At 37.9% G+C, this 27,716-nt stretch overlaps 1 protein-coding gene across 3 annotated transcripts in view; it reads right to left on the minus strand.

Moving 5' to 3' along the window:
- The window catches only part of Cbl (Cbl proto-oncogene), a 76,542-nt gene that overhangs the window by 39,035 nt on the left and 9,791 nt on the right, over positions 1-27,716 (minus strand). Inside the window, exon 2 of one of the 3 annotated variants that reach the window (XM_020179197.2) lies at positions 15,045-15,292. The exons of 1 other annotated variant lie outside the window; for it this stretch is intronic. In XM_020179197.2, coding sequence (XP_020034786.2) covers positions 15,045-15,292 — 248 coding nt within the window. Of the gene's footprint in view, positions 1-15,014; positions 15,293-27,716 lie in introns of those variants that run through there. One more of the 3 variants, XM_020179198.2, reaches the window with a different exon arrangement.

The following is a 27,716-nucleotide window of genomic DNA, read 5'->3' on the forward strand; positions in this document are numbered from 1 at the left end:
GAAGACATTTATAACTCCGTTGCAGTATCCTCTGCTCATAGTAACCAGCTTTAAAAATAGATACAAGAGAACTACTTTCAAGAATGCTTCACAGGAAGTCATTGAAGTATGGTTTATTCTTATCTACTGAAGCTGTTTAAAAAAGAGAGAGAAAAAAAAAAAAGAAAAGAGCAGGCGGGTGTGGTGTTACACACCTGCAATCCCAGCACTGAAAGCTGAGGTAGGAGGATCTCCAGTTCAAGAGCAGCCTGAACTACACAGAAAGTTTGAGGCTAGCCTGGGTGGCACAGCAAGCCCCTGTGAAAGAAAGAAAATAGAAAAGAGAAAAAGAGACGAGAGAAAAGGGAAGGAAAGGAATTAAAGGAAGAAAAGCATTAGCTACTCAGAATTAAAATACAAAAAATATCAATGACCTTATACTAAGTACATGTTAGTACTCATGGTCTTGCTTTTGAGCCCCTACTCCTACCCAAAGCACATGGTAACAGTTACCATTACTCAGAAGTCTATAGTTTAAGGGGACACTAATCTAATTCACCAAGGAAATGGGAAGGCAGCAGCTCATGTTGAGTCTCTAATCGAACTTTCTTTTTTTTTGTTGATGGGCACTACTGGAGCTTGAACTTAGGGCCTTAAGCTAGCAAAGCAGGCACTCTCTCTACCACTTGAGCCCCAGCCCAGCCCAGCACAGCTCAGCCCGTATCAATCTTTTTTTTTTTTTTTTTTTGCAGTACTGGGCTTGAACTCAGGGCCTACACCTTGAGCCACTCCACCAGCCATTTTTTGTGATGGGTTTTTTGAGATAGGGTCTTATAATACAGATTCAATCTCCTTAATTCCTCCTTCATCTGCCAACCAACAAAAAAAGTTCAAGTTGTTCATCTCATACATCAAAGCACTTATAACATGAACCTAGTTCCTTTTCTAAACAATAATAGTAAATGTTCCCCCCAAACATTCTATGCTTCCTAGACTGATGACTTTGGTGATGGTACTACATCAACAGTATATCCATCTCTCCATCTCTCATAGCTAACTTCAAGAGCTTACTATGTATCAATCAGAACTTTACTAAGCTAAATTCTCATAATGCTTTGAAAAAGGAATCACTAATCCAATCTTACTAAATAAGATACAAAGACTTAAGTGGCATTAAATAATTTGCCCACAGTCACAGAGCTAGTAAGGGGCAGAGCTAGTCTGTATGATTCAAGGGTCAGGGCTCTTTGGTTGACATATATTTCCTTTCCAGTGACTATAAGTTACTAAACTCTGTCCATTCTTCAAAGGTCTTCTCAATGCTATCTTCTTGGAGAGGAGTGGAGACAACTCACTCGTCTACATCTAATGTCTACTCTCAGCTTTTAACCCCAGAGCATCTTGCTCACACTTCCACAGGCTCTAGATTGTTCTGTTTTGTATTAGCTGTCTTACTCTACTCAATTGTCTTGCACAATTTATTCCTTGTAGCTGTGAGCCCACTTCCTTGCACATAACAGACATTCAACAAATTTGTGGGACTGAAATTGGAAAATATTACTTTTTTAAAAATAAGTATAAAATTTTGAAATAATTTTAGATCTTCAAAAAAGCTATCAAGATAGCAGTTTTCATATACCCCTCCATCTGGTTTGTTTCCTCTAACACTGCTGTCTTATATGACTGTGGTACATTTGCCAAAACTAAGAAATGGGGGTTAGGTGTGAAGCTCAGTAGTACGTAACATGCTTAGCATGTGCAAAGATCTGAGGTCAATCCCCAGCATTAACACTCCCCTAAAACAAAACAAAGAAAACAACATTACTATTAATGAAATTCCATACTTTATATTTAGGTTTCACTTTCCCTAAATGTCCTTATCTGTTCCAGGATTCAATCCTGGACACCTTACACTTTATTTTATTTTTATTCATTCATTCATTTATTTATTGGTACTGGGGCTTGAACTCAGGGCCTCAAGCTTGCTAGGCAGATGCTCTACCACTTGAGCCACTCCACCAGCCTTTTTTTATGCTGGGTTTTTTCCGAGATAGGGTCTTGCAAACTATTTGCCCTGGCTGGCTTTGAACCTCAATTCTCCTCATCTCAGCCTCTTGAGTATAGAATTACAGGCATGAGCACCAATGACTGGCCCCACATTACATTTATCTTAGGTCCACAGTATCTTTCCTTGTTTTTCATGGCATTAATAGTTCTATAGAGCATTGGTCAGGTGTTTTGTGGGAATGTTCCTCCATGTGTCTGCCTATGTTTTTCTCATGTTTTCACTGGGGTTACAAGTTTATGGAAAAAAAGATAAAAAAGTGTCATCATATATCGTGAAGACATTAACCTTGATCACTTGATTAAAGTAGTATTTTTCCACTGTGAAGTTATTACTGGAAAAGATTTACTTTTTCACTAATATATTCTTTCCTAACTCATTTAAAACACAGCATTTGGGCTGAGTGTGGTGGCTCATGCCTCCAGCTTCTCAGGAGGCTGGAATCAAGAAGACCAAGATTAGAGGCCAGCAGGGCAAAAAAGTTAGTGAGACCCCCATCTCAGCCAACAAGCTAGGTATGGTGATGCATGCCTGTGATTCCAGCTATGCAGGCCATAAATAGTATTTCAGTCTGAGGCCCAGGCAAAAATGAGAATCCCTACCTGAAAAGTAACTAAAGCAAACCACCACAAAACAAACAAACAAACAAAAGCACAGCACTTACACTTAAATTTTTAAAAGCTTAATGTGACACATTCTGATTAAAACACATGCTTTAAGCCAGGCAAGGTGGTAAACCTCTGTAATCCCAGCACTCTGGAGGCCGAGGCAGGGGGATTGAGAATTCAAAGCCAGTCTGGGCTACATAGTAAAAGCCTATCTCACTGTTGAGGCATATTATAAGTAGGTGTTTTTGGTTTATTAGTGCAGCTGGTAAAAAAAAAAGTCTTAAGCATTTATCAACTGCTAATTAGCGACATTAACCCATGCTACTACTGTTACTTCCATAACAGTTCAAGAATATAATCAAGCTTCTCTATATTTCAATTGAATTAACCTAAATTCTGAACAACAACTATAATAAGCAATGTCACACACACTGGAGGATTTGTCCACAACTAAAAGTATACCAACCCAGAGTACTGCTTACTACTTCTCTATACCAGTTCCTTACAGACATACATATATAAGTGTATCAGCAACGTATACACAGAAACCTTCAAAAATCTTATACCCTTCCCCTGAACAAATGACAAACACCACTAAGCACCTTTTTAAAGGCTACTGATAAGAACTTTATAGAGTGGAAAGGAGGGAGGAGAGAAAGAGAAAACAAATTATACTGACCAGCAGACAGCTCTAACAGAATTTAATTAAATATGTAGACAGTCTATCTATACATGTCAGACATCAATTTCCATTTAAATATACAGTTTCCCTGAACAATTACTAAGTACAACTGAGCTATCCTCAAAGCTTGAAGAGAATAAGAAATTTTTTGTATCTGTCTGACCTGTTTGGAGGGAGGGATAAAAACCAGAGAAATCGTCATCACTACCATTTCTTTACACCGGTAAAGAAATAATACACCAATGGAACACATACAATTTATAATTAGGAGGTTTCTTGGACTTGAAAGAATAGATGGGATGTCAAATGGATGGGAAAGGGATTCTAGGCAAAGCAAATGCTCAGCTGTAGAAGTCCAGGGATCAACAAACTGACTGGTTTGGGCAGTGTAATAATAAGATTAAAACAATCCTATGCAACTATTTTTAATTTTTTTTTCAGGTGGTACTGGGTTTGAACTAGGGCCTCATGGTAGGTAGGGAGACACTCTACCACTTGGGCCACTCCGCCAGCTCTTTTCTGTGTTGAGTATTTTCAAGATAGGGTCCCATGAACTATATATGCCCAGGCTGGCCTCAAACCCAGTAGTAGCTAGGATTACAGGCATGAGCCACTGGCACCCAACTTAAATTTTATTTTTAATTGACAATAACTGTACATATTTATGAGGTACCATGAGGAACGATATGATTTTTACATGCTTATGTTGCTGGATGATTAAACTGAAAAGACTTTAAAATGAGAAATCTGGCTGGATGTCTGTGGCTCGCTCTTAATCCTAACTACTCAGAAGGCAAAGATCAGGAGGATCTCGGTTTGAAGCCAGCCCTGGGTAAATATTCTGACACTATCACAAAAACACACAACACGGGGCAGAGTGGCTCAAGTAATAAGAGCACCTGCCTAACAAGCGTGAGACCCTGAGTTCAAACCCCAGTGCTGCCCAAAACTAAAAAATAAATAAATAAGAATCTGAACCAAGTGCAGGTGGCTTACTTTTGTAATCCTAGCTACTCAGGAAGCAGAGATCAGTAGTGTCCCAGTTCAAAGCCAGCCCAGGCAAATAATTCATGAGATCCTATCTCAAAAATACTCAACACAAAAAAAGGGCTGGTGGAGGGGCTCAAGTGGCACAGCACCTGCCGAGCAAGCATGAGGCCCCGAGTTCAAACTCTAGTACCAACAAAATAAATAAATAAGTAAATGAGAAATCTGAGTTTTAAAAAAAGTGCCTTGTTTAAGGTCATATAGATAGTACATAGAAGAGACAAATTGAAGCAATTTAGCCCTTGACCTTATTCTACACTGGTTTTCACCTCACTATGAAGCAGGACCTTAATCAGTTAGGGTCTACAAGGAAAACAATCTGTTAAAACTTTGATCTAGTGATTAAAAAATAAAATAAACACTAGAGTCTCTACTCTCATTTTCTGCATGAGGAGCAGGAAATATTCTCCCCCTCCTTTTTTTTTTTCATTTTTCCCCATTCATATTATGATATACTAACTCCTGTCCTAATAAACTTTACTATTACTTTTACTAAAAAAAAAAAAATAGATAATAGTCATATTTAAGCTAAAGTTCATATCAAGAGAAATTAGGCCACTATTAACACAAAAAAATAGAAGGTTTTCTTTCCTAAGTAACTGTTTAATCACGCTCACTGAAGGTAGAGTTGGAGAACAGAACAAAAGGAATCACTATTATCTGGTCCAACTTTTCAAAGAAAATATTTAATTATTTAAATGTAAATAATCAGAAAAAAGTACCATTAAATAAAAGTGACAGAAGAAACTTTAAATAAATCCAAATACTTAACTTGAACTTCAACCACGTAAATATATTTTATTAGACACTAAGCTGAATGAGTGTTTTGCATGTAAAAGGAGTAGGGGAGGGTCAAGGAAAAGAGGAAAGAAGAATGTTAATGAAAGCTCTTTACTCCATTTCTTTAACAAATTTAATACACTGAACTTAAGCTTTCTGAAGAAATTTCAAGTTAATACACAGCAAATTAAAGTAAAAAAGTAAGTTACCAGAATTGGAGTTCACAGTGCTGCTAACATTTTCATACCACTATGCATTTCTAGTAGGCATTTGCTGGACTGTATAGTACAGGCTGGCAAGAAAAACATTCTTGTAGCCCGCTTTTGAGCTTGTTCTTTAAGATGTTCTCATTTAAATGCAGTTGTAGACCTCACAAGCATTGTGGTTTTAGACAACTCTCGGTTGGCACTGTTAGAGCAAAGAGATTAGAAAAAGCTTTTGCGTATTGTACTGACATGCACTGCCTACTTCTCTACAGTGCTCGTGTTTTATAAAAGCTATTTCAGGGGCTGGTGTAGGACAGTGTCTTCATATATTCTTTCTACCTGCATAATCAAACCTGTGTCCTAACTTAGAAATATTTTGAGTAGAATTCTTATGCGGATATCATCTTGTTACGTGGTAAATCATATTGCTTGAATACTTTAATGTTCAAAAGACACATCTATTAAAACAGGTTTTTAACTTCATCAGTTTATGTAGTTTGACATTTGATATTAAATATTTGATATCATGCTTTAAGTGTGGCCTCCAAAGGTTCATTTCTGTAAAAGGGCATGATTATATAGTCATCATTCCTTGACAAACAAACCAAGAAAACAGAATTGGTAATAAATATTTTGGAGACAAGGTTTTGTTTTCTTTAAAAAAAAAAAAAAAAGGCTCCGGCACTTACTAGCTATATAGATATGGGTAACTTACTGTAACTCTCAGTATCAGCAGCCGTATCTATAAAGTGAAAAATACTGTCCTATATAAAAAAGCACAGGCCACATTATTTTGCTCAATAGTGAATACAAAATAAAGAAACCATTCCAGTTAGGTAGAGAGTAAAGACTAAATTTGAGTTTTGAACATATGTACACAGCAAACACAAGCTGCACATTAATCAGATCTGAATTTGGAAATGCCCTCAATTTTAAGTTTTGAACTGAACTGCTTTCACTCAACATGGAACTGCAGGAACTGGGTTTATCCTCCCACCTGACCTGAAAGAATTAAAACATTGGGACAAAATATAAAACAATGTTTTTAGACATTGGAAAGCAGGCAGCAGAGGAAATGACTGAAAGTTGGCCAACAAGTGAGCCCTAGATTTCCCTAACTTACTAGTCAGAGCACTCCCAGGTCTCAGCCCTGGGAGGGGAGAAACGCTCTCTGGATAAAGGAGATTGAACTGCAAGTCTGGAAATCCAATGCAGGTAGCATTCACAGTGCAGAATACCAGAGGAAAGAGCTGTATAGAAAAAAAACAACAATGGAGGGCTACACAAGGCACCTTCTAAGTTTTCAGCTCGGCACTGATCAGCACATTAAAATACCAGAGGCTAGGAAAGGAACCAACTGAAAAGAATATAGTAATTCTCAGTTCTCACACAGGGACAGGAGAGGAGTAAATCTTGTAATTCAGTGGACACTGGGGAAAGGCTAACTTAGATTAAAGGCTATACTAGTCTTACTTAATAAGGTTTAAAGGATTAAAGTGTTCTAAGTAACACAGCTCTGTCCCAGAACACAACTGATGAATATTTGTAAGAATACAAAAGTAGGGCCAGTCTCCAGTGGCTTATGACTGTAATCCTAGCTACTTGGGAAGCTGAGATCGAAAAGATAAGAGGTTTGAGGCCAGCCCAGGCAAACAGTCTGTGAGAGCCCACCTCTAAAACCAGAGCAAAATGGACTGCAGGCATCGTTCAAGCAATAAAGCACCTGCTTTGCAAGTGCAAGTCCTGACTTCAAACCCCAATCTCCCCTACTAAAAAACAAAGAAAAAAAATTAGGGCTGGAAGCATGGTATACCTGAGCGTCTGCCTAACAAGTGCAGAGTTCTGAGTTCAAACACCAGTACCACCAAAAAAAAAAAAAAAACCAGAACACACAAAGGTAAAATTAACATTGCCTGGCATCCAATCAAAACTTACCAAGCACACAATGAAGGAAGAAAATATGGCTCTTTCTAGAATAAAAATAACAAATAGATTGTCTACCATGTACAAGACCCTGAGTTCAATCCCAGCACTACACACACACACACACACACACACACACACACACACACACACACACACAAATTGATAAATTAAAAGCAAGCATTCTTGCCAGGACCCAGAATAGCCAAAACAATCTTGAAAAAGAACAAAGGTGAAGGACTTACACCTCTTAGTTTTTAAGGCTTTACTACAAAGCTGCAGTAAATCAAGATGATGTGGTACTGGCATCAGGATAGTATGTAGATTAATGAAATAGACTTGAGAGTCCAGAAATAAACCCTTACTTTATGGTCAATTTACTTTTGATAAGGGCAGCAAGTCCATTCAATAAAAAAAGAACAGTCTTTTTAACAAATAGTGCTGAGACAAAGGAATATGCACATGTAAAAGAATGAAGTTGGACGAAAAGGAAAAAAAAAAAAAAAGGAATGAAACTGGACCTCTACCTAATATTGTACACAAAAATTAACTCAAAATGAAGCAAAAACCTAAATGCAAGAGCTAAAACCTAGAGAAAAAAGCAAGAATAATTTTGGGGACTTTGAAATAGGCAATGGCTTCTTAAAAGTATGAAAAGCCAAAGAAAAAAATGTTAGACCATCAAAATTAAAATCTTTTGTGCCTCAAAGAGTAATATTGATAAAGTGAAAAGATGACCCACAGAATGGGAGTAAAGTCTTATAAATCACGTATCTGTTACATATGATATGATACTTACTTTAGTATCCAGAATATGAAAAAAATGCTTAAAATTCAACAATAAAAAGACAACAATTTAAAAATGGGCAAAAATTTTGAACAGACATTTCTCCAAAAGAAGATAAACATGCGTCCAACAGGCACATGAAAAGATGCTCACATCATTATTTAATAGGGAAATGCATTTCAAAACCTCCAGATACCACTTCTCATGGTGAAGCATTGTTATAATCAAAAAGACGGTAACAGCCAGTGTGGTAGTACATGCCTGTAATTCAAGCATGGGAGGTGGAGGCACAAGCATTTCAAGTTTGAAGCATTTCAAGTTGTCTCAAAAAAAAAAAAAAAAAAAAAAAAAAGATAGTAACAAGTGTTGGCAAGAAATTAGAACCTTCATACATTGCTAGAAGAGTATAAACTACTGCAGCCACTGTGGAAACAGTTTGGGGGGAGGGGGATCCTCAAAAAGTTAAACATAGAATTGCCATGTGACTCAGCAATACATTCTTGGATATAACCAAAGGGAAGTGAAAACATATTGCCATGCAAAAATATGTGTACAAATGATCACAGCAAGATTTTCATAATAACCAAAAAGTGGAAATAGCTCAAATGTCCATAAACAAAATGTAGTATAGCCATAGACTGAAAAATTATTTAACTATAAAAAGGAATAAAGTAATGACACATACTATCAATATGGATGAACTTTGAAGCAGGCTACATTAAAGAAGCCACACATAAAAGACCATGTTATATAGTTCTACTTGTATGAAATGTTCAGAACATGTAAATCCAGAGATGAAGTATATTAGTCACTGAGCTGAAGGAGAGCTAAAAAGGGAGTAAAAGTGACTTTTTAAGGTGATGAAAATGTTCTGGAATGAAACTGTGGTGATGGTTGTAAATCTTTGTGAATAAAATAAAAATAACTGGATTATATATGTTAAAGGGGTAAATTTTACAGTATGTGAGTTATATGTGGATCAAAAGAAATTTGAAAAAAGCCTGTAAGCAACCAAAATATAAATCATGAAGATCATATATTAAAGCTTGAATATTTTCCCTTATCAAAAAAATCCCAACTCTCATGTGAAACCTGTTTATTTATTCTCACTTTACATGTAAAGAGCCTGGTTGTACGGATTCAAAGTACTCAGAGGATCAAGTCTGATATTAGGGAAAGTGATATTAATAGAAACAGGAATACTGACAGTGAATTTAAAACAGAGGCAAAAGAACTTGTAAACATAGTCTAAAGTCATCTTAGTAAGGACAAATTATAGCCTTCGCATGTTCCTTATATTTACATTTAGTATATTGTATAGTACATACTTACATTTCACAAATGCAAATGTATATAAAGACATCTATTAAAACTGTATTTCATTATGTCCTAGCAATATCACTGAAATACATGACTCCATGTTTGCAGTAATAAAAAGTAAACCAGTTATCACTTTCATTGTGTCAATCACTGTTCCATATACTCTTCAATATTTAAGAACTCCCAACAATCCTACAATGAAAGCACTATTATTTTATTCCCTAGATGAAAGAACAGGAATCACATAGCTGAGAAAGTAGCCGAGTTAAGATTCAAACTTGGCAGCTGGCTTCAGAGTCCATCTACTAACCAGAACACTATACTGCCTCTTGATGAACTCTCATTTAAAATATACATATATACATATAAAACAATGTTTGGCATGCTCTAAGAAGCAGGAAAACCTACAATTTTATTTCACTAAAAATGTTCTTAGCCGGGCACACTGGGCAAGAGAATTATTGACACCAGGAGTTTGAGGCTAGTCTGGGCAACATAGTGAGATCCCCTTCTCAAAAAATAAATACTTTTTTTTGCAGTACTGAGGTATGAACACAGGGCCTCATGCTTGCTAGAAAGCACCCCCTCCTTGCCACTTGAGCCACTCCGCCAGCCCCAAATACACTTATTAAAATAATTTTTGTTTTGGTGTTTTTGATGGTACTGGGGTTTGAACTCAAGTCTCACACTTGGTAGATAATCACTCTACCACTCCACCAACCAGCTCTTTTCTGTGTTCGGTATTTTCAAGAAAGGGTTTTATGTACTATTTGCCCAGGCTTGCCTCGAACCTCAATCCTCCTGATTTATGCCTTCTGAGTAGCTAGGATTATAGGTGTGAGGCACCAACACCTGGCTGCCCTTTATTTATTTATTTATTTGTTTATTTTGGCAGAACTCGGGTTTGAACTCAGGGCCTCAAGCTTGCTAAGCAGACAGTCTACTACTTACGCCTTAAAATGCTCTTTAAAAAAAAACCCAAAAACTGAGCACTAAGAGAAAAAAAAAGTTCCAAAAAAAAAAAAAAAATCCCAGGAGGATTAAAACAGACATTTCCTGGGGGGAGTCCAAAGGTCACTGTTCCCATCCCAAGTCTTAAACACCAATAAAAACACACACACACACACACACACACACACACACACACACACACTCTCTCTCTCTCTCTCTCTCTCTCTCTCTCTCTCTCTCTCTCTCTCTCACAAAAACTGTCCTATCATCTATAGAATAGTCTGGAGGTCAAAGACCGTTCCTTTTTTTTTTTTTTTTTTAATTGTTGTGCTGGGGGTACACTGAGGCATTTACAAAAGTTCTTACAATATATCAAATATATCATACTTGAATTCACCCTCCAACATTATCCTTTACCCTCCTCTCTCCAAGACCAGCTCTTTATAATCTGACAATCACTTGTACTTCCACTTACTGTCTCATAATTGCAGCCAAACCAGATTTCTCAGGTACCTTAAACATAGTCTACACTTTCATGACATTATGTTAAAGGCCTTTTCCTGACTTCTTTGCCTAAAAAAATTCCTAGTTATCCTTCAAAATCTAGTTCAAGGAACACATCCTCTGTGCCACCTCTGATGCCGCTACGCAAAAATGTGTTATCATAGCATTCTGTACATGTTTCTATTGCATGAATTGTCACGTTACATCTCATTTGATGCTTACCTCTTCTTTCAATTCCTAGAATTAAACAGAACCTAGTTCACAGGAGTTGGTAAATTAGTACCTAATGAATTAAAATTAATTTTAAAAAACTCCAATACTTCAATCCCCAGCACTAGAAAAAACAAAATAAAAGAACCATAACTTCTACAATACAAAATGACTAGTTAGCCATGAAGCACTTATCATCAAGATTTCTTTCTTTACTCTCTCCCTCTTTTTGTGTATGTATATATGAATGTGTGTGAGTATGTTACTAAGGATTAAACCCAGGGTCTTGTGCATGCAAGCATTCTACCACCTAAGATTTCTTTTAACAAATGACATAAAATTTAAGTAGGTAACAGGAATAAAATTCATCTGCAGGCAAACCAGAGGTTTCAAAGATTCCTAAAGATTGACTTTAGTCTCTGAAAAATCTTTTCAAGAAGAAAAGACTGATATTTTGGAGTAAATATGAGTAGTTTGTTACAGTAAAGGTTAACACAAGGGGCTAGGGATGTAGCTCAGTGGCTGAGTGTTTGCCCACCATGCATGAGGCCATGGATTCTATCTCCAGTACCAGGAAAAAAAAAAAAAAAGGTAACATAAGATATGGAGAAAATTTTAAATGAGACTAGGGTTGACAAAATCTAAGCCAACAGAGCCAAAGGACTAGTTAACTACAAGGATACCATTTACGTTACTACTGGAGCCATGCACAGAAACCTAAGGCCTTCAAAAATTACTGTCCTCTATAGCCAGGTACCAGTGGCTCATGCTTGTAATCCTAGTTACTCAGGAGGCAGAGATCTGGAGGATAGCATTTTGAAGCCAGCCCAGGCAAACAGTTCATAAGACCCTATCTCAAAAAACCCTATCACAAAAAACTGGGCTGGTGGAGTGGCTCAAGGTGAAGGCTCTGAGTTCAAGCCCCAGTACCACAAAAAAAAAAAAAAATTGCTGTCCTCTTAATTCAAGTCACTCCTCAAGAATACCCACTGAAAAATCCTAGTAGATGGTCAGCTACCAAAAAAGTCCATCAACAAATATGTGAAGAGTCTGGCTTGGAAAGTGGGGAAAAGCAAGAACAGTCAGAGACAGAAGAAGGGCCCCCAAGGAGCAGTGATGCCCGATGTGAGCATCAGTTCCCCTCAGAGGAAGCCGCTGGCCGCTTATCAAACCCACCCGCAGAAGAGAAACCCCCAGAGAGTGCTATTCACTCTGTGGCTCTGCTAGGCACCCCAGCACACTGACTGCTACCCTGGGGACACATAACTACTTCCCTAACCCTGGGATGAGGACACCCTAGAGCCCCCGGACTTAGCAGTCAGCCAGGTCCAGTGAAATTCAGCTTGCTGCCTAGGGCACCAGAGGGGAACCTAGTATTGAATCAGATGGGGCTGACGATGCTTAGCTGACTCCCCTGGAGAGCCAGACCATCACCTACAAACCCCATCCCTCACCCCAGGAAATGAAGTAAAGTTAACTCCAGCAGGTTATGCAGCAACGTATCTGGGGAGCAGCTTCTGGCCAAGAAAGCAAAGGCCTTTCCAGCCTGGGCAGCCCTAGTCCAACCCACACCAGCCCTGCAGCCCATCTACATCCAGCAGCTAGTCACAGATTCTGCCACCTCCATCACAAGTGTTCAGCATGCCAACCTACAGTATCACCCTAACCTCATCCCCAGCCACTTGCATGATCTGACCCCTATTTCCTTGTCCCCCCCCCTCACTCATTCAATCATCCTTAGCCACCATGCCACATTTCTCAATAGGAATCCCATCCACTTAATTTCTACTTCAGCCATCCATTCTGGGCCTTCTGCCTTGTCTCACATGCTGCCCTTTTACCCTATACTACTTGCCCCATGGCCTGCTGCAGCAGCTACCACTGCCCTCCACCTTCACCCCATCTTCTCAGGTCAAGACTTGCAGCACCTCCCTAGCCAAGGCACACGAGTTGGGGGATGGTAGCCTAAGTAGGGCCAGAGAAGGTGACCCTTAATTCTTCCCTTGGAGGTGATGAGCCATTAATACCAGCAACTAATAGCTAGGATGGGCAATGTCTGACAGCCAAATAATCAAGTTTTTACTTACAGAAATGGGTTGATCTGAGGTTTGATTTGTGTTTACTATCAGGAATTTTCCCCCTCCTTTTATTCCTCTGTTTGTCCCTCTACCTTCTGGGTTTAAATTAGGGAATACCAGTAAATGCTCCCCACATCTCTGTAGCAACATCTCCAAACTGTCAAGTTTAGATATTCCTCTCCTCCCTCTACTCTTTAGCCTCAGCTCTTCTATGAAGAGCCTCCTGAGTAGCTAGGATTACAAGCACAAGCCACAGCACCAGGTAACTTACAGGATTTTTAAATGTAAAAACACCACTCTATAAGTGTAAATGTTACTTTTTATAGCTGATATTAAAAAGGTTTCATATTTGTTCTGGTGGTTTTATGTAAATATGTTTTCCCTAGTTGAATCAAGAAATTTTATAGAGGGCTGGCAGAGTGGCTCAAGCAGTAAGAGCACCTGCCTACCAAGTGTGAGGTCCTGTGTTCAAACCCTAGAGCTGTTAAAAAAAACACAAAAAATTTTATAGGTTATAAAATGAAGAAAAAACCCAAGTATTTATTTTCTGCTAGATGCAAATAAACAAAAGTTGAATTTATATTTTATTATTTATTCTAGATGAGTTAATATTTATTTCCAACTGGATAAAACCAAATACAATTACATCCATGCACACAGTTAACTTCTTTCCCAATATGTAATTTATAACAACATGTAGGACAGCCAAGGTTTTAGAATTTAATTAGTACAAAAGAATGCACAGCAATCCCTCAAATGGTTATTAGGTAAACTGCATTTGGGTTGGTAGTATTGCTCAGTGGTAGAGCACCTGCCTAGTACGTGCCATGGGTTCCATCCCTGGGGGTGGGGGGGAGGTGCTGTTATGAATTAATTGCATTTGCCTCTACTTACTCTAGTTTAAAAATTACTCTTACCTGCCAGGCACTGGTGGCTCATGCCTGTAAGCTAGTCTGGAGGAAGATATCAGGAGGACTGAGGTTCAAAGCCAGCCTGGGCAAATAGTTTGAGAAACCCGATTTTGAAAATACCCAACACAAAAAAGGGTTGGTTGGTAGAGTGGCTCAAATGGTAAGAGCGCCTGCCTAGCAAGCATGAGGTATTGAGTTCAAACCCCAGTACTGCCAAAAAAAAAAAAAATTACTCTTACCCATAAAGGAAATGTCACTTCACTTTGCTTTATTCAAAAAACAAAAAAGTTATCTGAACTATTAGCTTATTTTATCTCTATAATCACACACTTACAATTTACCTAATATGCTACAGTTGCTGGTAAGAGCTCCCAAACTCAGCTTAATCTCAACTTTCTTTCTTTCAAACTCTCATCTACATACAAACTTTCATGGTCTTGAGAGTCTCAAAAGGATTTACTGCTTGAAACCTTTTCATGAGTATAAATCACTGGTTTTTACTTAATACATTGTTAAGAACTCGTGTAAATGCCACAATGTACACCCACCCAGCACAACAATAAAGGGGAAAAATGAAAAATGAAATACATTTTTAAAACTCACTGTTTTTTCAGAGGTAAACAATCCAGCAGGTAGCTCATGCCTACAATCCTAGCTACTCACGAGGCAGAGATCAGGAGGATCTCAGATCTGAAGCCAGCCCTGGCAATAGTTCTTGAGATCCTACCTCAAAAAAAACTCATTACAATGTAGGCCCTGAGTTCAAGCCCTAGTACCGAAAAAAGCAAAACAAAACAACAAAAAAAGCCAATCTACCAGACCTAAGGATGGTCCAAAGTCCTCCAAGACAACCTTTTATATTAAAAACACCTTTACATCAAATGTCAACTTTTCACTCCTATTAACATAAAATTCAAACCAATTCAACTACTTTTAGCATTACCCATCCAGGCAGTCACAGACCTTAATTCATATTTGTGTAGTATCCATTACCTAGGTTGAGAATTTTCCTCATACATTCTTTCTTTCCCCTCCTTGAAAAGGCTTATGGTCTGCTTAGTTTTCTTCATCAAATTCTCCATGAATACCCTAAAATATTCATTTTCTCCAAGTGTCTCCATCTTCCCCTCATATCTTGACAAGACAGTACGGAGATGCTGGTAGGTATCTGGCAGCAGGTCTAAGATATAAGGTGGACTATTCTTTAGTGCCAGTTTTGGGTTCTGACACAACCGCACCACCTGAAACAAATGAAAAAGAAAGGCTATTACTTGAAGGATTTTAAGGCCAATTTCCCTTTTTAAGTTAAAAGAAATTATAAAATATGCTCTTTTGCAGAAATAAAAAAAAAAAAAAACATGAGACTATAAAAAATGATCCACAACGGGCCAGTGGTTCATGACGGTAATCCTAGCTACTTGGGAGAGTGAGATGGGGAGGGATCATGGTTCAAGACCCATTCAGGAATATAAGCTCATAAGACTCCATCTCCAAAATAACCACAGCAAAATGGACTGGAGGTGTGGGTCAAGTGGTAGAACACCTGCTTTCCAAGAGCAAAGCACTGAGTTCAAACCCCAATCTCACACACAAAAAAAAAAAATCCATAACCCACTGCCCATAGGCAATCATTGTACATTTCTAGTAGTCCCTCTACAATGGGGGGTTCGGTTTTATTTTTATTGATTGATTGATTTTTTTAGTAAAAAGGATAGCAAAGTTTATTAGGAAAGGCATACACTTTCAATAGACCAAAAGTGGGTGGTTCTACAGTGAGAACAGGAAAAATGTAAGCAGGTTATTACAACTACGAACAAGGGCTGGGGTTGTAGCTCAGTGGTAGAGCACATGTCTACTATACAGAAGGCCCTGGGTTCAATCCCCAATACCCAAGGGTGGAGGGAAATCTATGAAACACTAACAGTGTAGATGATACATAGCAGTAAAAACTTGGGAAAAAAAAAATCCCCCAAAATGCCTAAAACGTGATAAGGAAATAAACTATAGCAAATTACTTTTAAATACATGGGTATCCCCATAATAAAGAAAATTCTCAGGGGCAGACATATTAGACATGGCAGCACAGAGACATAAATCTGTATTCTAGAGACCTGAGTTTTAAAAATACATAGGGGATAGAAACAGGGAGGCCCTGAACCCAGCAAAGCACAGAGTTGAACAGAAATGCAGAAACCCCACTTGCAGAACTCTCAGAATATGCTCGGTAGTTTGTTTTGCAGTACTGGGGTTTAGTGTCAGGGCGTCATGCTTGCTAGAGTGCTCTCATTTGCTAGGCAGGCGCATGGCTTGAGCAACTCCACCAGCCCTTTTTTGTGTTACATATTTTCAGGATAAGGTCTCGCTTTTTTTTTTTTTTTTTTTTTTTTTGCTCAGGTTAAACCTTGATCTTGTTTTTGCTCAGGTTAAACCTTGATCTTGTTTCCACCTCTTGAGTAGACTGCATTGATGTTTATAAAATGAATGAAAAATAAAAGATTAGTTTTTGTCAAGCTAATTTGTTTATGTTTGTGGTTTTGTGTATGTGGCTTATTTTTTGGCAGTATTAGGGTTTGAACTCAGGGCTTTGTGCTTGCTAACTAGGCCCTCTACCACCTGAGCCATACCATCTCTTTTTTGATTTACTTTTTTGGGTACGGTACTGATTTTGTTTTTGTTTTTTTTGGCTCGAGTTGGTCTCAAGCCAAAATTCTCCTCATCAACACTTTGTGAGTAGCTGGGATTACAGGTGAGTCACCATAAGCAGCAGCTTTTTATGTTTAAAAACAATTCATAGCTAGGTGCTAGTGGCTCACGCCTGTAATCCTAGCTACTTGAGAGACTGGGATTGCAGTTGGAGGTCAGCCTGGGCAAAAAAAAGTTTGTGAGATTTTATCTTAACCAATAACTGTCATCCCACACTATGGGGGAGGCTAGGATCAAGAGGGTTCCTTTTCCAAGCCAGCCTGGGTAGAAAACTTTCTAAGACCCTATCTCAGTGGAAGAAGGCTGGGTGTGAGTGTGTGCTTGTCATACAGCTATGGCAGGAAGCTTAAAAAAAAAAAAATCAGAAGATCTCAGTCTTGCCTGGACAAAAAGCAAGACTCTAGCTCTAAAATAACCAGAGCAAAACAGGTTGGAGATGTGGCTCAAGAAGTGGCCTGCCTAGAAAATGCAAGGTCCTGAGTTCAAATCCCAGTAAGTCCTCCTTCCCCCCCACCGCCCCGCAAAAATAAATAAATAAGTAAAACTGGGCATGCACCTGTAATCCTAGATACTAGGGAGGCAAAGGTAGGAAGATCCAGGTTCCCAGGCCAGTCCAGGAAAAACTTAAGACCCTATCCAAAAAAACACTAAAAGCAAAAGGATTGGAGGTGTAGTTTCAAGTGGTAGAGCACTTGGCAGGAGGCCATGATAATAAATGCAATCAATAGTATTTTATGCACTTGAACACCCTTTGTTCTTTTTTTTTTTTTGTGGGACTGGGGTTTGAATTCAAGGCTATCCACTCACAAAGCAATTCTGTACACGTGAGCCACAGCTCAAGTCCATTTTGCTCTGGTTATTTTAGAGATGGAGGTCTCATGTACTATTTGCCTGGGCTGGCTTCAAACCTGGATCCTCATGATCTCAGTCTCCCAAGTAAGTGGGATTACAGCTATGAGTAACCAGAATCCAGCTTTTATTCCCCTTCTTGATAAACTGAATCCTTCATCAACGAAATACTTCTCTTTATCTCCAGTTAACACTTCCCTTAAAAAGTCCATTTGATCTTATATAGCTACAAAAACTGTCTCAGGTTGGTGTTTTCATGATAGTATCTTTTTTTCATTTTCTACTTTCAACTTTTCTGTATTCTTAACAACTTTCCTGTATTCTTATATTTAATGTGGGAGACATTAAACATAGAATATAGTTATGTACCTTTTAAATCATTTTGACAATCTTTGGTTCTAATTTCATCTGTTTACACTTAATGTATTATGAAATTACTGTATTTTGTAGGTTAAATATTGACAGTTTCACGGTTCACTTAGTAAGCACTGACCCTCAGGATAAATAATAAAATAACTTACTATTTGTTTTCCTTGTGTCTTACCTGTTCCATGTTTCTGTAGCCCCCCTTTCTTGCCCTCTTTTGGCTTCAACATTTTTTATTTTCCCCCTCCATTAGCTTGTCCATAATACATACTTTTACTATTCTTTTAGTGGCTACCTTAATAGTAACACGTATCTCTGAATCTTACATCAATTAGTACTTTTTCCACTTCCCAAACAATGCGAGGACCGTGGAACACTAACTCCATTTATTTTCTTTTCAAATTAAAGTGTCATTGCTACCATATACTTTCTTTTTAAGATCTACAAGTCATTGTCATTACTGTTATTATTTACACAAAAATTGCTCATATTTACTGGTGTAATTGCCCTTCCCAGCACTCATGCATCTACACTCATTCTCCTTGAGGCTAAAGAACAATCTTTCTTTAAGGACAGTCTGCTGGTTGCACAGCATTATCTCAGTCTTTATTTTGTATCAACTTTCAGGAGATATTTTCACTGGTAGTTATTTTCTATGTTTTCCAGATGTTATGGTATTGGGATCTGAACTCAGGGCCTTGTGCTTGCTAGGCAGGTGCTCACCACTTGAGCCATTCTGCCAGTCCTTATACTGTCAGTATTATTGTTGCTTCTTTGAAACTAAAATATCATATTCTCTTGTTGCTTTTTTTTTTTTTTTTTTTTTGGCAGTACTGGGGTTTGAACTTAGGGTCTCCTACACCTTGAGCCACTCTATCAGTCCTTTTTTGTGATGGGTTTTTTTCAAGATAAGAATCTCTTGAACTATTTGCAGAACCACGATCCCCCTGACCTCTGCCTCCTGAATAGCTATGATTACAAGGGTGAGCCAGCACCTGGCATCTCCTGTTGCTTTTAAGATTTCTCTTAAACAATAAAAAAAAAAAAAAAAAAAAAAAAAAAAGGAAAAAGATTTCTCTTAGCTGGCCAGGTGCAGTAGCTTATGCCTGCAATCCTAGCTATTTGGGAGCCAGAGGGACAATCAAGGTTCTAGGCCAGTCTTGGCAAACAGTTCAAGAGACCCCCATCTCCAAAATAACCAAAGCAAAATGGACTAGAGGTGAGGCTCAAGCAGCAGAGTGCCTGCTCTGTAAGCATGAAGCCCTGAGTTCAAACTCTGGTCCCACCAAAAAATAAATTAAAAAATATATATATATATATTTAGTTTTATATATATGTATATATATGTATATGTATATATATATATATATATATATATATATAATTTAGTTTGGCACCATCGCACAAGTCTGTAAGTGTGGCACTGTGCAAGCTGAAGGAAGAGTATCTGCAGTTCCTGGCCACCTAGCTGAAAAGTAAGTTTGAGGCTAGGCTGGGCTACATAATGAGACCTGGTCTCAACAACAGAAAGATTTCTCTTTGACCTAAGTTTTCAATAGTGATGTGCCTAGATGTGGTTTTCTTTGAATTTTTCCTGCTTCTTTAATTTGTACTTTGATGATGTTCATCAGTTTTGAAAAATTATTATTTCTGCCCCATTCTCTTTCTTCTCTTCTGGAAACTTAACTACATATACTTAAGACTTTTTAACCATTTTCTATGTCTCTTATACTCTATAAATATTTTCCATCCTTTTGTCTCTAAAAGTCTCAGTATGGATTTTTTTTCCTGACTTATCTTCTACTTCACTAATTCTCTTTAGCTGAATTTCAGTTCTAGAATGTCTACTTTATTCTTTTTCACCATTTCAAGTCTGTCAAAATCATCAATGTGAGTTTTCAATTCTAACACATTAATCAGATATATTTTAAGTACACGACTGCTAAATAAGTACTTGTATTCTGTGTGTTTCTCTTGTAATTTTTCCTCATGGTTTTCAGCTGTGTTTTATCATATGCCTACAGTTATTTTTTATTGGACATTGCACATAAAAATTATAGCTAACCTGAAGACTACGGATGTTATTATTAAGAATGGATTTATTTTTGCTTCTAACAGCCAGCTAGATTAGGAATTCCAAATCATTTTAATCTAATCCAATATTAGAGATTAAAGACTGGGCTTCCTTCCCTTTATCAACTAATCTACTTCTGTTTCTTCCTTCCTCTAGATTTCAGACCCTCTAGAAGTCAATTCAAAATCCTACCATGTTTTCCAGGACCATCCATCTTTTTTGTCTCCCCTCCCCCAACACACACACACCTTTAGCCTTGAGATTGCTAGGCAAAGCGTCAACCACTTGGTGCCACACCCCCCAGTCCTGTTTTATCCTTGGCATGAGTATTCTGAAAAGTCTACTGAACCTCTCAGATGTGACTTCCAGAATCACTAATAACCTAAAAGGACAAGACAGCCTCAAACATCAGACTCAACTCTCATAGCTTTATTCACCTTCCAGAATCTGCCCTCAAAAATTTTCAATACCTTCGGCTGGTGAAGTGGCTCAAGTGGTAAAGCACCTGCCTACCAACCATGAGGCCCTAAATTCAAACCCCAGTACCTCCAAAAAATAAATAAGTCAGATATAATTCAGAACATACTTTACAATAAAAATAATTAAATGGTAGGGCCCTCGTTTAGTTCATGGTAGAAAAAGGGGAGACTAACACTGAAACTGAGATTAGCACCTACATAACCCCCACAGTTATGCTATTTTTTATGTGTGAATAGGAAAAAGACTCAGCAAAGACTAAAAAGGGTACATAATTTTTATTTTCAAAGAAAACTGAACATGTTTTATATTAACAACAAACCAGAAGAGAAAAAGAGACAAACAGCAAACCGAGGTTCTGGTAAGAAAATGGGAAATCAGACCTAGAACACAGGAGTGACCACACTAAACACCAGTCTGAGTTCAAACCCCAGTACCAAAAAAAAAGGGGGGGAAGCCTCCTAAAACAGGAAAAAAGGAAGGAAAAGTTTAAAAAGAAACAGATTTATAATAGATATGGAGGCAGTTAGGCTAAGAGTTGTACCTGATGGTTTTGATTTTTCTCAAGTATCCATTCAACAAGTTATGTCATGAAATCCACAAGAAAAACACTAGGTTCACTGCAGAGAATTAGGTAGGGTACTCATAACAAGAAAGTACTGGGTTACTGGATGACTATTGTAAAATAGTAGATAGGGAAAATATCTCTGGGGTGACATTTAGGTTCAGTCAAAATTACAGGAAATAGCCAGCTGTATGGGATTAGGAGAAAAGTAACTCCAAAAGAAGAAACAACTACTTCAACGGTCCTAAAGTGGGACAGGTATGGATTTGTCTGAGGAATAGGTTAGTGAAGCCAAAGTGTAGTGAGCAAGGTGGAGGGTGATTAACAGATTTGTGCCACAGGCAGGGAATTACTAAGGAGATGTTATGAAGCCCAAATTTAAGTTTTTAATTAAAACTTAAATGGACTAAATCATGTTTTACTATTTTGACAAGACTGCATCAAACAGCCATATCAAAAATGTCCTGTTTCAGGGCTGGCAGTTCAAGTGGTAGAGCACCTGCCTAGCAAGTGAGAGGCCAAATTCAAATCCCAGTGCCACCAAATAAATGTCCTATTTCAATCATCCGCATTGTGTAAAGGTCTCAACCTCTGGCCTCAGTTCTTTGTTCTATTAAAAAAAAAAAAAGATAATACCTACCTAATAAAATGTCTATGAAAGGCTTGCGCAGTTTCCAATAAAGGAGGCATCCAATACATGTTAGGTCCCTCCCCATTTCCATACAACTTGACCAGGCTTATCTGCAGGGCAGGCAGGAAAACAGAATGGTGATCAGGAGCAGTGGTGTGTATCTGTAGTTTCTGCTACTCAGAAGACTGAGGCAGGAGGATCCTTTGAACCCAGGAGTTCTGGGGCTGTAGTGTGCTATGTAGATGGTGTGTTCAGCATCACTATGGCAACCTCCCAGGAGCAGGAGACCAATGTGTTGCCTGAGCGTGGGAGAACTAGTCCAGGTTGGAAGCACAACAAGTCAAAACTCCTGTGCTCAGCTGGGGTGTGATGGTGCATGCCTGTAATCCCAGCACTCAGGAGGCTGAGGCAGGAGGATCACTAGTTCAAGGCCAGCCTGGACTGAATTCAAACCCTAGGACCAGCAGATAAGGGGGAAAGGGGAGAGACAGGGACACAACACTCCTGTGCTAATCAATAATGAGACTATGGCCTGTGAATAACCACTGCATTCTAATCTGAGTAATGAAACAACACCTAGTCTCTTTTGCCCCAACTTGATATAGGGTATCTTGCCAGCGAGTAACACTTCCAAAGTTACCCAAAGTTTGTCTTCTGGGATTATATGTATTCAGGAGTTTACTAACTGTGCATTAAAAAAGATAAAAGAAGAGTGTAAGGAAGAAATGCTAGACCTGCCAGGTGCTGGTGGTTCACATCTATAATCCTAGCTACTTGGGAGGCAGAGATCAAGAGGATCAAGTTTAAGGCCAGTGTGGGTAAACACTTCAAGAGACCCAAAGCAAGAGTCCAAACCCAAAAAAAAAAAGTTAAATAAAAATGCCCAAAACAAGAAAGGGCTGGCAGAGTGGCTCAAGTGGTAGAGCACCTGTCTAGCAAGGGTAAAACCCTGAGTTCAAATCCTACCCCAGTACCACACAAAAAGATCTCACATCCCGTTGACTCCCAAAAACCAGTAACATTATTCCCAACATCCTGAACCATGCTGCAACTACCTTCCCAGTCCTACGTGGTCTCCAATAACCAAGTAATAGGCAAGAAGCAGCCACCAACACAAGAATAGGGTGATCAACAATTTGCAAAAGCTAAAGTATCCATCTCTTCAAAGATCCAAATCAAGTATAGTTCCTAATAAAAATATTTACATTATATCCAGGGCTACACATCTGAACCCGTATGTTCACCCTACTTTAAGGTAAGCGCATTAACATCACAGGGTTGACGTTAAAATTCAGTAGGTGCCTGATGGCAAAACAATGTATTTCCCTTCAATAACAAAAAACCTAAAATCGCTCTGGCATTACATACAATGCCTAGACTACAATATGTAATTAGTAAGTATTTAATGACAATGAACTGAAAATATGTATCACACCTTATGATATACCACAAAATGTCTCCAAAACACTTAATTTGCATTTTCAAACTAAGACCATGCACCTTCCACAAATATTATTTGTGCTTCCTTAGAATATGACCTTGTAAAAATCTCTGAAGATTAAGTATCTGCTTTTCTCAAGATCTTTTTGAGATGTATCAGTGTCTCACCAGGGAAATCAGCACTCCACTAACAGCTCCAAGTCTTCAACTATTTAACACAAACCAGACCATAAAGAAAACACACTAGCAGACCTACTCTTCTGATATTGATAAAATGCCCCAAATATTTATAACCTCTAGCCAGCAGCAGTGATTCACAACTTTAATCCTAGCTACTATGGAGGCAGGGATCAGGAGGATGGTGATTCCAGGCCAAAAAAAAGTTATCAAGACCCTATCTCAACCAATAAAAACTGGGCGTGATAGTATGTGTACCACTCCTGTCATCCCAACTATGCAGGAAACATAAACAGGAGAATCCAGGTCTTGACCAACCCAGGGAATAAACACAAGACCATATTTGAAAAATACCATAATCAGTAAGATCTGGAAGCCTGGCTCAAGTGATAAGAGTACCTACCTACCAAGAGGCCTTATATATACAAATGTATTATATATATATTTAAAAATACACAAATGTGTGTATATATATAGCATAACCCCTAAAAAAAATTCCAAACAGTCCCTGTGTGAATAATTCAAGTATATAAGACATTTAAAACCAAAACAACCTGCCTTTATGACTTAATGAATTTTAAACTGACAACAGTTAATCTCCAAAGCACAAATGTGTAGTTTAAGCTTAAAATACATTCACCAAAAAATTTCTAAAGGATAAAATAATTTCCTACTTAGCCCATCCTCCATTTGGCCAATTTTATTTTGCTTTCCAAGTCCCACAGTTGCGAAAAATGCCTGCCTTTTGTTTACTTCTGCCTGTACATTTACAGCATCTCTTAGAACAATGTCAAAAAGAAACCTGCTTAGCTCTGGGAAACCAACAGTACCCTTGTACAGCTGCCATACACTCCATTCATAACAGCTTCTCACTGGCCTCACTCCTCCCTTTGCTTCTGCCAAGGCTCAAAGGTCGACAGAAAATTTTGGAAAGTGTTATGATCACAATAAAGAGCAGTAAAACGATGCTTGAAAATTGATGTATTTTTAAAAAGTGAAGAACTACAGAGAACATGCCTAAGTCTAATTCTGTTCTGAATACAGAATCTTTTCTAACACTAAGGAATTTGCATTTCTAATTAGCCATAAAACTGTTAAGTATATACAACTCTCAGTTTGTTCATTTTTCAAGAAGGGCAGGAACTTTTATCTGTTGCCTTAATAACTACAGCTCCAGCTCCTACAACAGTGAGGCACATAGTGGGCACTCAAGAAATATTCTGAGACTAGGATAGAGACGTAACTCAGTGGTAGAGTGCTTGCCTAGTATATTTGAGGCCCTGGATTCAATCTCCAGCACAGAAAAAAAAATTTTTAATTAAATATTTTGAGAACAAGTATTCACTTAGAATTCTTGAATAGGTTTTTGTTTTGGTTTGGTTTGTGGAACTGGGATTTGCACTCAGGACGTAACACTTACAGAGCAAGTGCTCTATCACTTGAGCCACACCTCCAGCCTATTTTGCTCTGGTTATTGTGGAGATGAGGGTCTCGGGAACTATTTGCCCAGGTTGGTCTCAAATTATGATCTTCTAATCTCAGCTTCCCACCAGTGCCCAGCTGGCAAGGTATTATTTTTTAATGTTTTTTTGTCTCTGTAGACCCTGACTTATCCATGGAAGTTTCACATCAAAGCTTTCCACTGTTTAAAAATGAATAAAATGCTTATGCTACAAAAACAAGTATGTGGAGCTATTAAAAAAAAAAAAAAGCAAAATTTTATTACCGCCAGCCAGGCTCACGCCTATAATCCTAGCTATTCAGAAGGCAGAGCTCAGGAGGATTGAAGTTTGAAGCCAGCCAGGCAAATAGTTCATGAGATTGTATTTTAAAAATACCCAACACAAGAAAGGGCTGGCAGAGTGGGTCAAGTGGAAGAGGTCCTGCCTACCAATTGTGAGGCCCTGAGTTCAAGCCCCAGTACCATAAAAAAAAAAAAAAAAACCTAATTAGTATTTTAAAGGAATCTCTCTTGTTTAAGAGCCCTGGAGGCACAGTGGAAAGGACAACAGAAGTCCAGAGATCTGAGATCTAGTCTGGTAACTGACATTGCCTGACTGTATGACCTCAGGACAGTTACCTGCTTTCTTGAAGCCTCAGTATTTATTTGCCTCTGTAAATGAAGAGGTAGCTCAATTTATTTCTAAGTCTCTCAAATCTTCAAACTTTAGAAACACTATCACATCAGGGACTTGAAGAAGTTTACCAGTTTTACAAGTACATAAATGTACAATGAAGCTTTTTTTTTTTTTTTTTTTTTTTTTTGGCTGTACTGAGGTTTGAACACCTTGAGTCACAAAACCAGCCCTTTTTCATGATGGGTACTTTTCGAGATAGGGTCTCACAAACTATTTGCCCTGGGCTGGCTTCAAACCTCCATCCTCCTTATCTCTGCCTCCTGAGTAGCCAGGATTGTAGATGTGAGCCACCACACCCAGCTTTTTATTTTTATTTTTTTAAAGACAGATTCTTACAATGTAGCTCAAGCTGGCTTGAGTATGTGATCCTCCTGCCTCAGCCTCCTGAGCACTAGAATTCCAGGCATTTACCAAACACACCCACCCTACAGTGAAGCTTTTAAATGAAAAGAACTGACTGATTTTCAAAGACAAGTCAGAAACCTATACTTTCTTACAAAGACATATTACCACAGGTCCCAAGAAAAAAGCCTGTCTAATTACTATTCTCTATTAATGATTTATCAAAACTCCACTCAGGCTCCTGAACTGTAATTACTATATAACACTTCTTAAATATCACCCATCGGCATTTATTAAAACACCATGCTACATACACTCATTATCACTCTCATTACTTTCATTTATCACATCAATTGGACAATACATTCAATACAATATGAAATTAAATGACGTGTTCTGACAACTTAACAATTAGGTTTTTATACATGGGCTCTATTTTTAAAAGGAAAAAAATAATCTATCCAGAATTATCAGTTCAACTTAAAACCAACTACTTAGCATGAATTAAAGACTAAATGACTTTAGTATCAGAAGTATCTTTTTAGCCTAAAGATGTCCCCCATTCCCGATTCCCTTTCTTGTCTTCTCAGAAATTCAGTAATGGTTTGGTTCATGATCCGCATGGAAGGTCCACGGAGCCCTTTACATACTTCAGTTGCATCAGTGTGTCATCTTTATGTAGTTTATATTCAATATGGCACTGGGAAAAGGTTTCAATATTAATTTTCACCTCAAGTAACTAAGAATTAACTATTATATTTAAATCAACAATTATATTTAGATAACAGTTATTGGTGAAAGCAGATTTTTTTTGGAGGGCAATGTGGCAATATTTTTTTTTATATTTATTATACCTTTTTCCCAGCAATTTCATTTCTAGGAGTTTTCCTAAAGAAATACTTAGAAACTGTATGCTAGGTGGTGTATTACAGCATTGTTTCTAATATTAAAACTCAGGTAACCTATAGTAACCTAGAAGATTATTAATATGAATTTATTAAACAAATATATCTTTACCATAAAATTTTAGACACTTCTTTTAAAAAATTCAAAGAAACCAATATACACTATTAATATGGTATATTATAATGTATAATATAGATTTTTTTTTTTAAGAAAAAAATTCCAGAACCAGTTTTATTAAAAAGTCCCACTCTGGGCTGGGCATTGGTGGCTCACACCTGTAATCCTAGTTGCTTGGGATGCTAAGATTAGAAGGATCAAGGTTTGAGGCCAACTTGGGCAAATAATTTATAACACCCCTTCTCCCAAATAACCAGAGCAAAAATAGACTGGAGATATGGCTCAATTGGTAAAATCCCTACATTGCAAGCATGAAGCCCTGAGTTCAAACCCCAGTCCCACCAAAAAAAAAAAAAATACATATATGTATTTTATTATTATACATATTATACATATATAATGTATATATATGTGCTAGGAACATGGTTCAAATGGTACAGCACTTGCTTAGGGAAGCATGAAGCATTGGGTTCAATCCCTAGTTCAGAAATAAAAAAAAAAAATCCCACCTCTGCTTTTAAAAATATCAATAGTATAATAGATGAAAACTTAATATATAAATAAGATACCCTACCATCACTTCCTTAAAAAAAAAATCTGGGATGGTGGAGTGGCTCAAAGTGGTAGAGCGCCTACCTATCAAGCATGAAGCCCTCAGTTCAAGCCCCAGTACCACCAAAAAAGAAAAAGAAAAATCTGACATGCTCTTTTTTTCCTTTTTTTTTTTTTGGTAGTACTGAGGTTTGAACTGTGCGCTTCCACGCTTGCTAGGCAGACATTCTACCACTTGAGCCACTCTACCAGACCCCAAGCTTTCTGAAGTAAAAGCAACTATGGTATGGAGCCTTTCTACGTAAATGTGATTCCCAGACCAGCTGCA

This window comes from Castor canadensis, chromosome 2, assembly GCF_047511655.1.
Source record: "Castor canadensis chromosome 2, mCasCan1.hap1v2, whole genome shotgun sequence".
Lineage (NCBI taxonomy): Eukaryota > Metazoa > Chordata > Mammalia > Rodentia > Castoridae > Castor > Castor canadensis.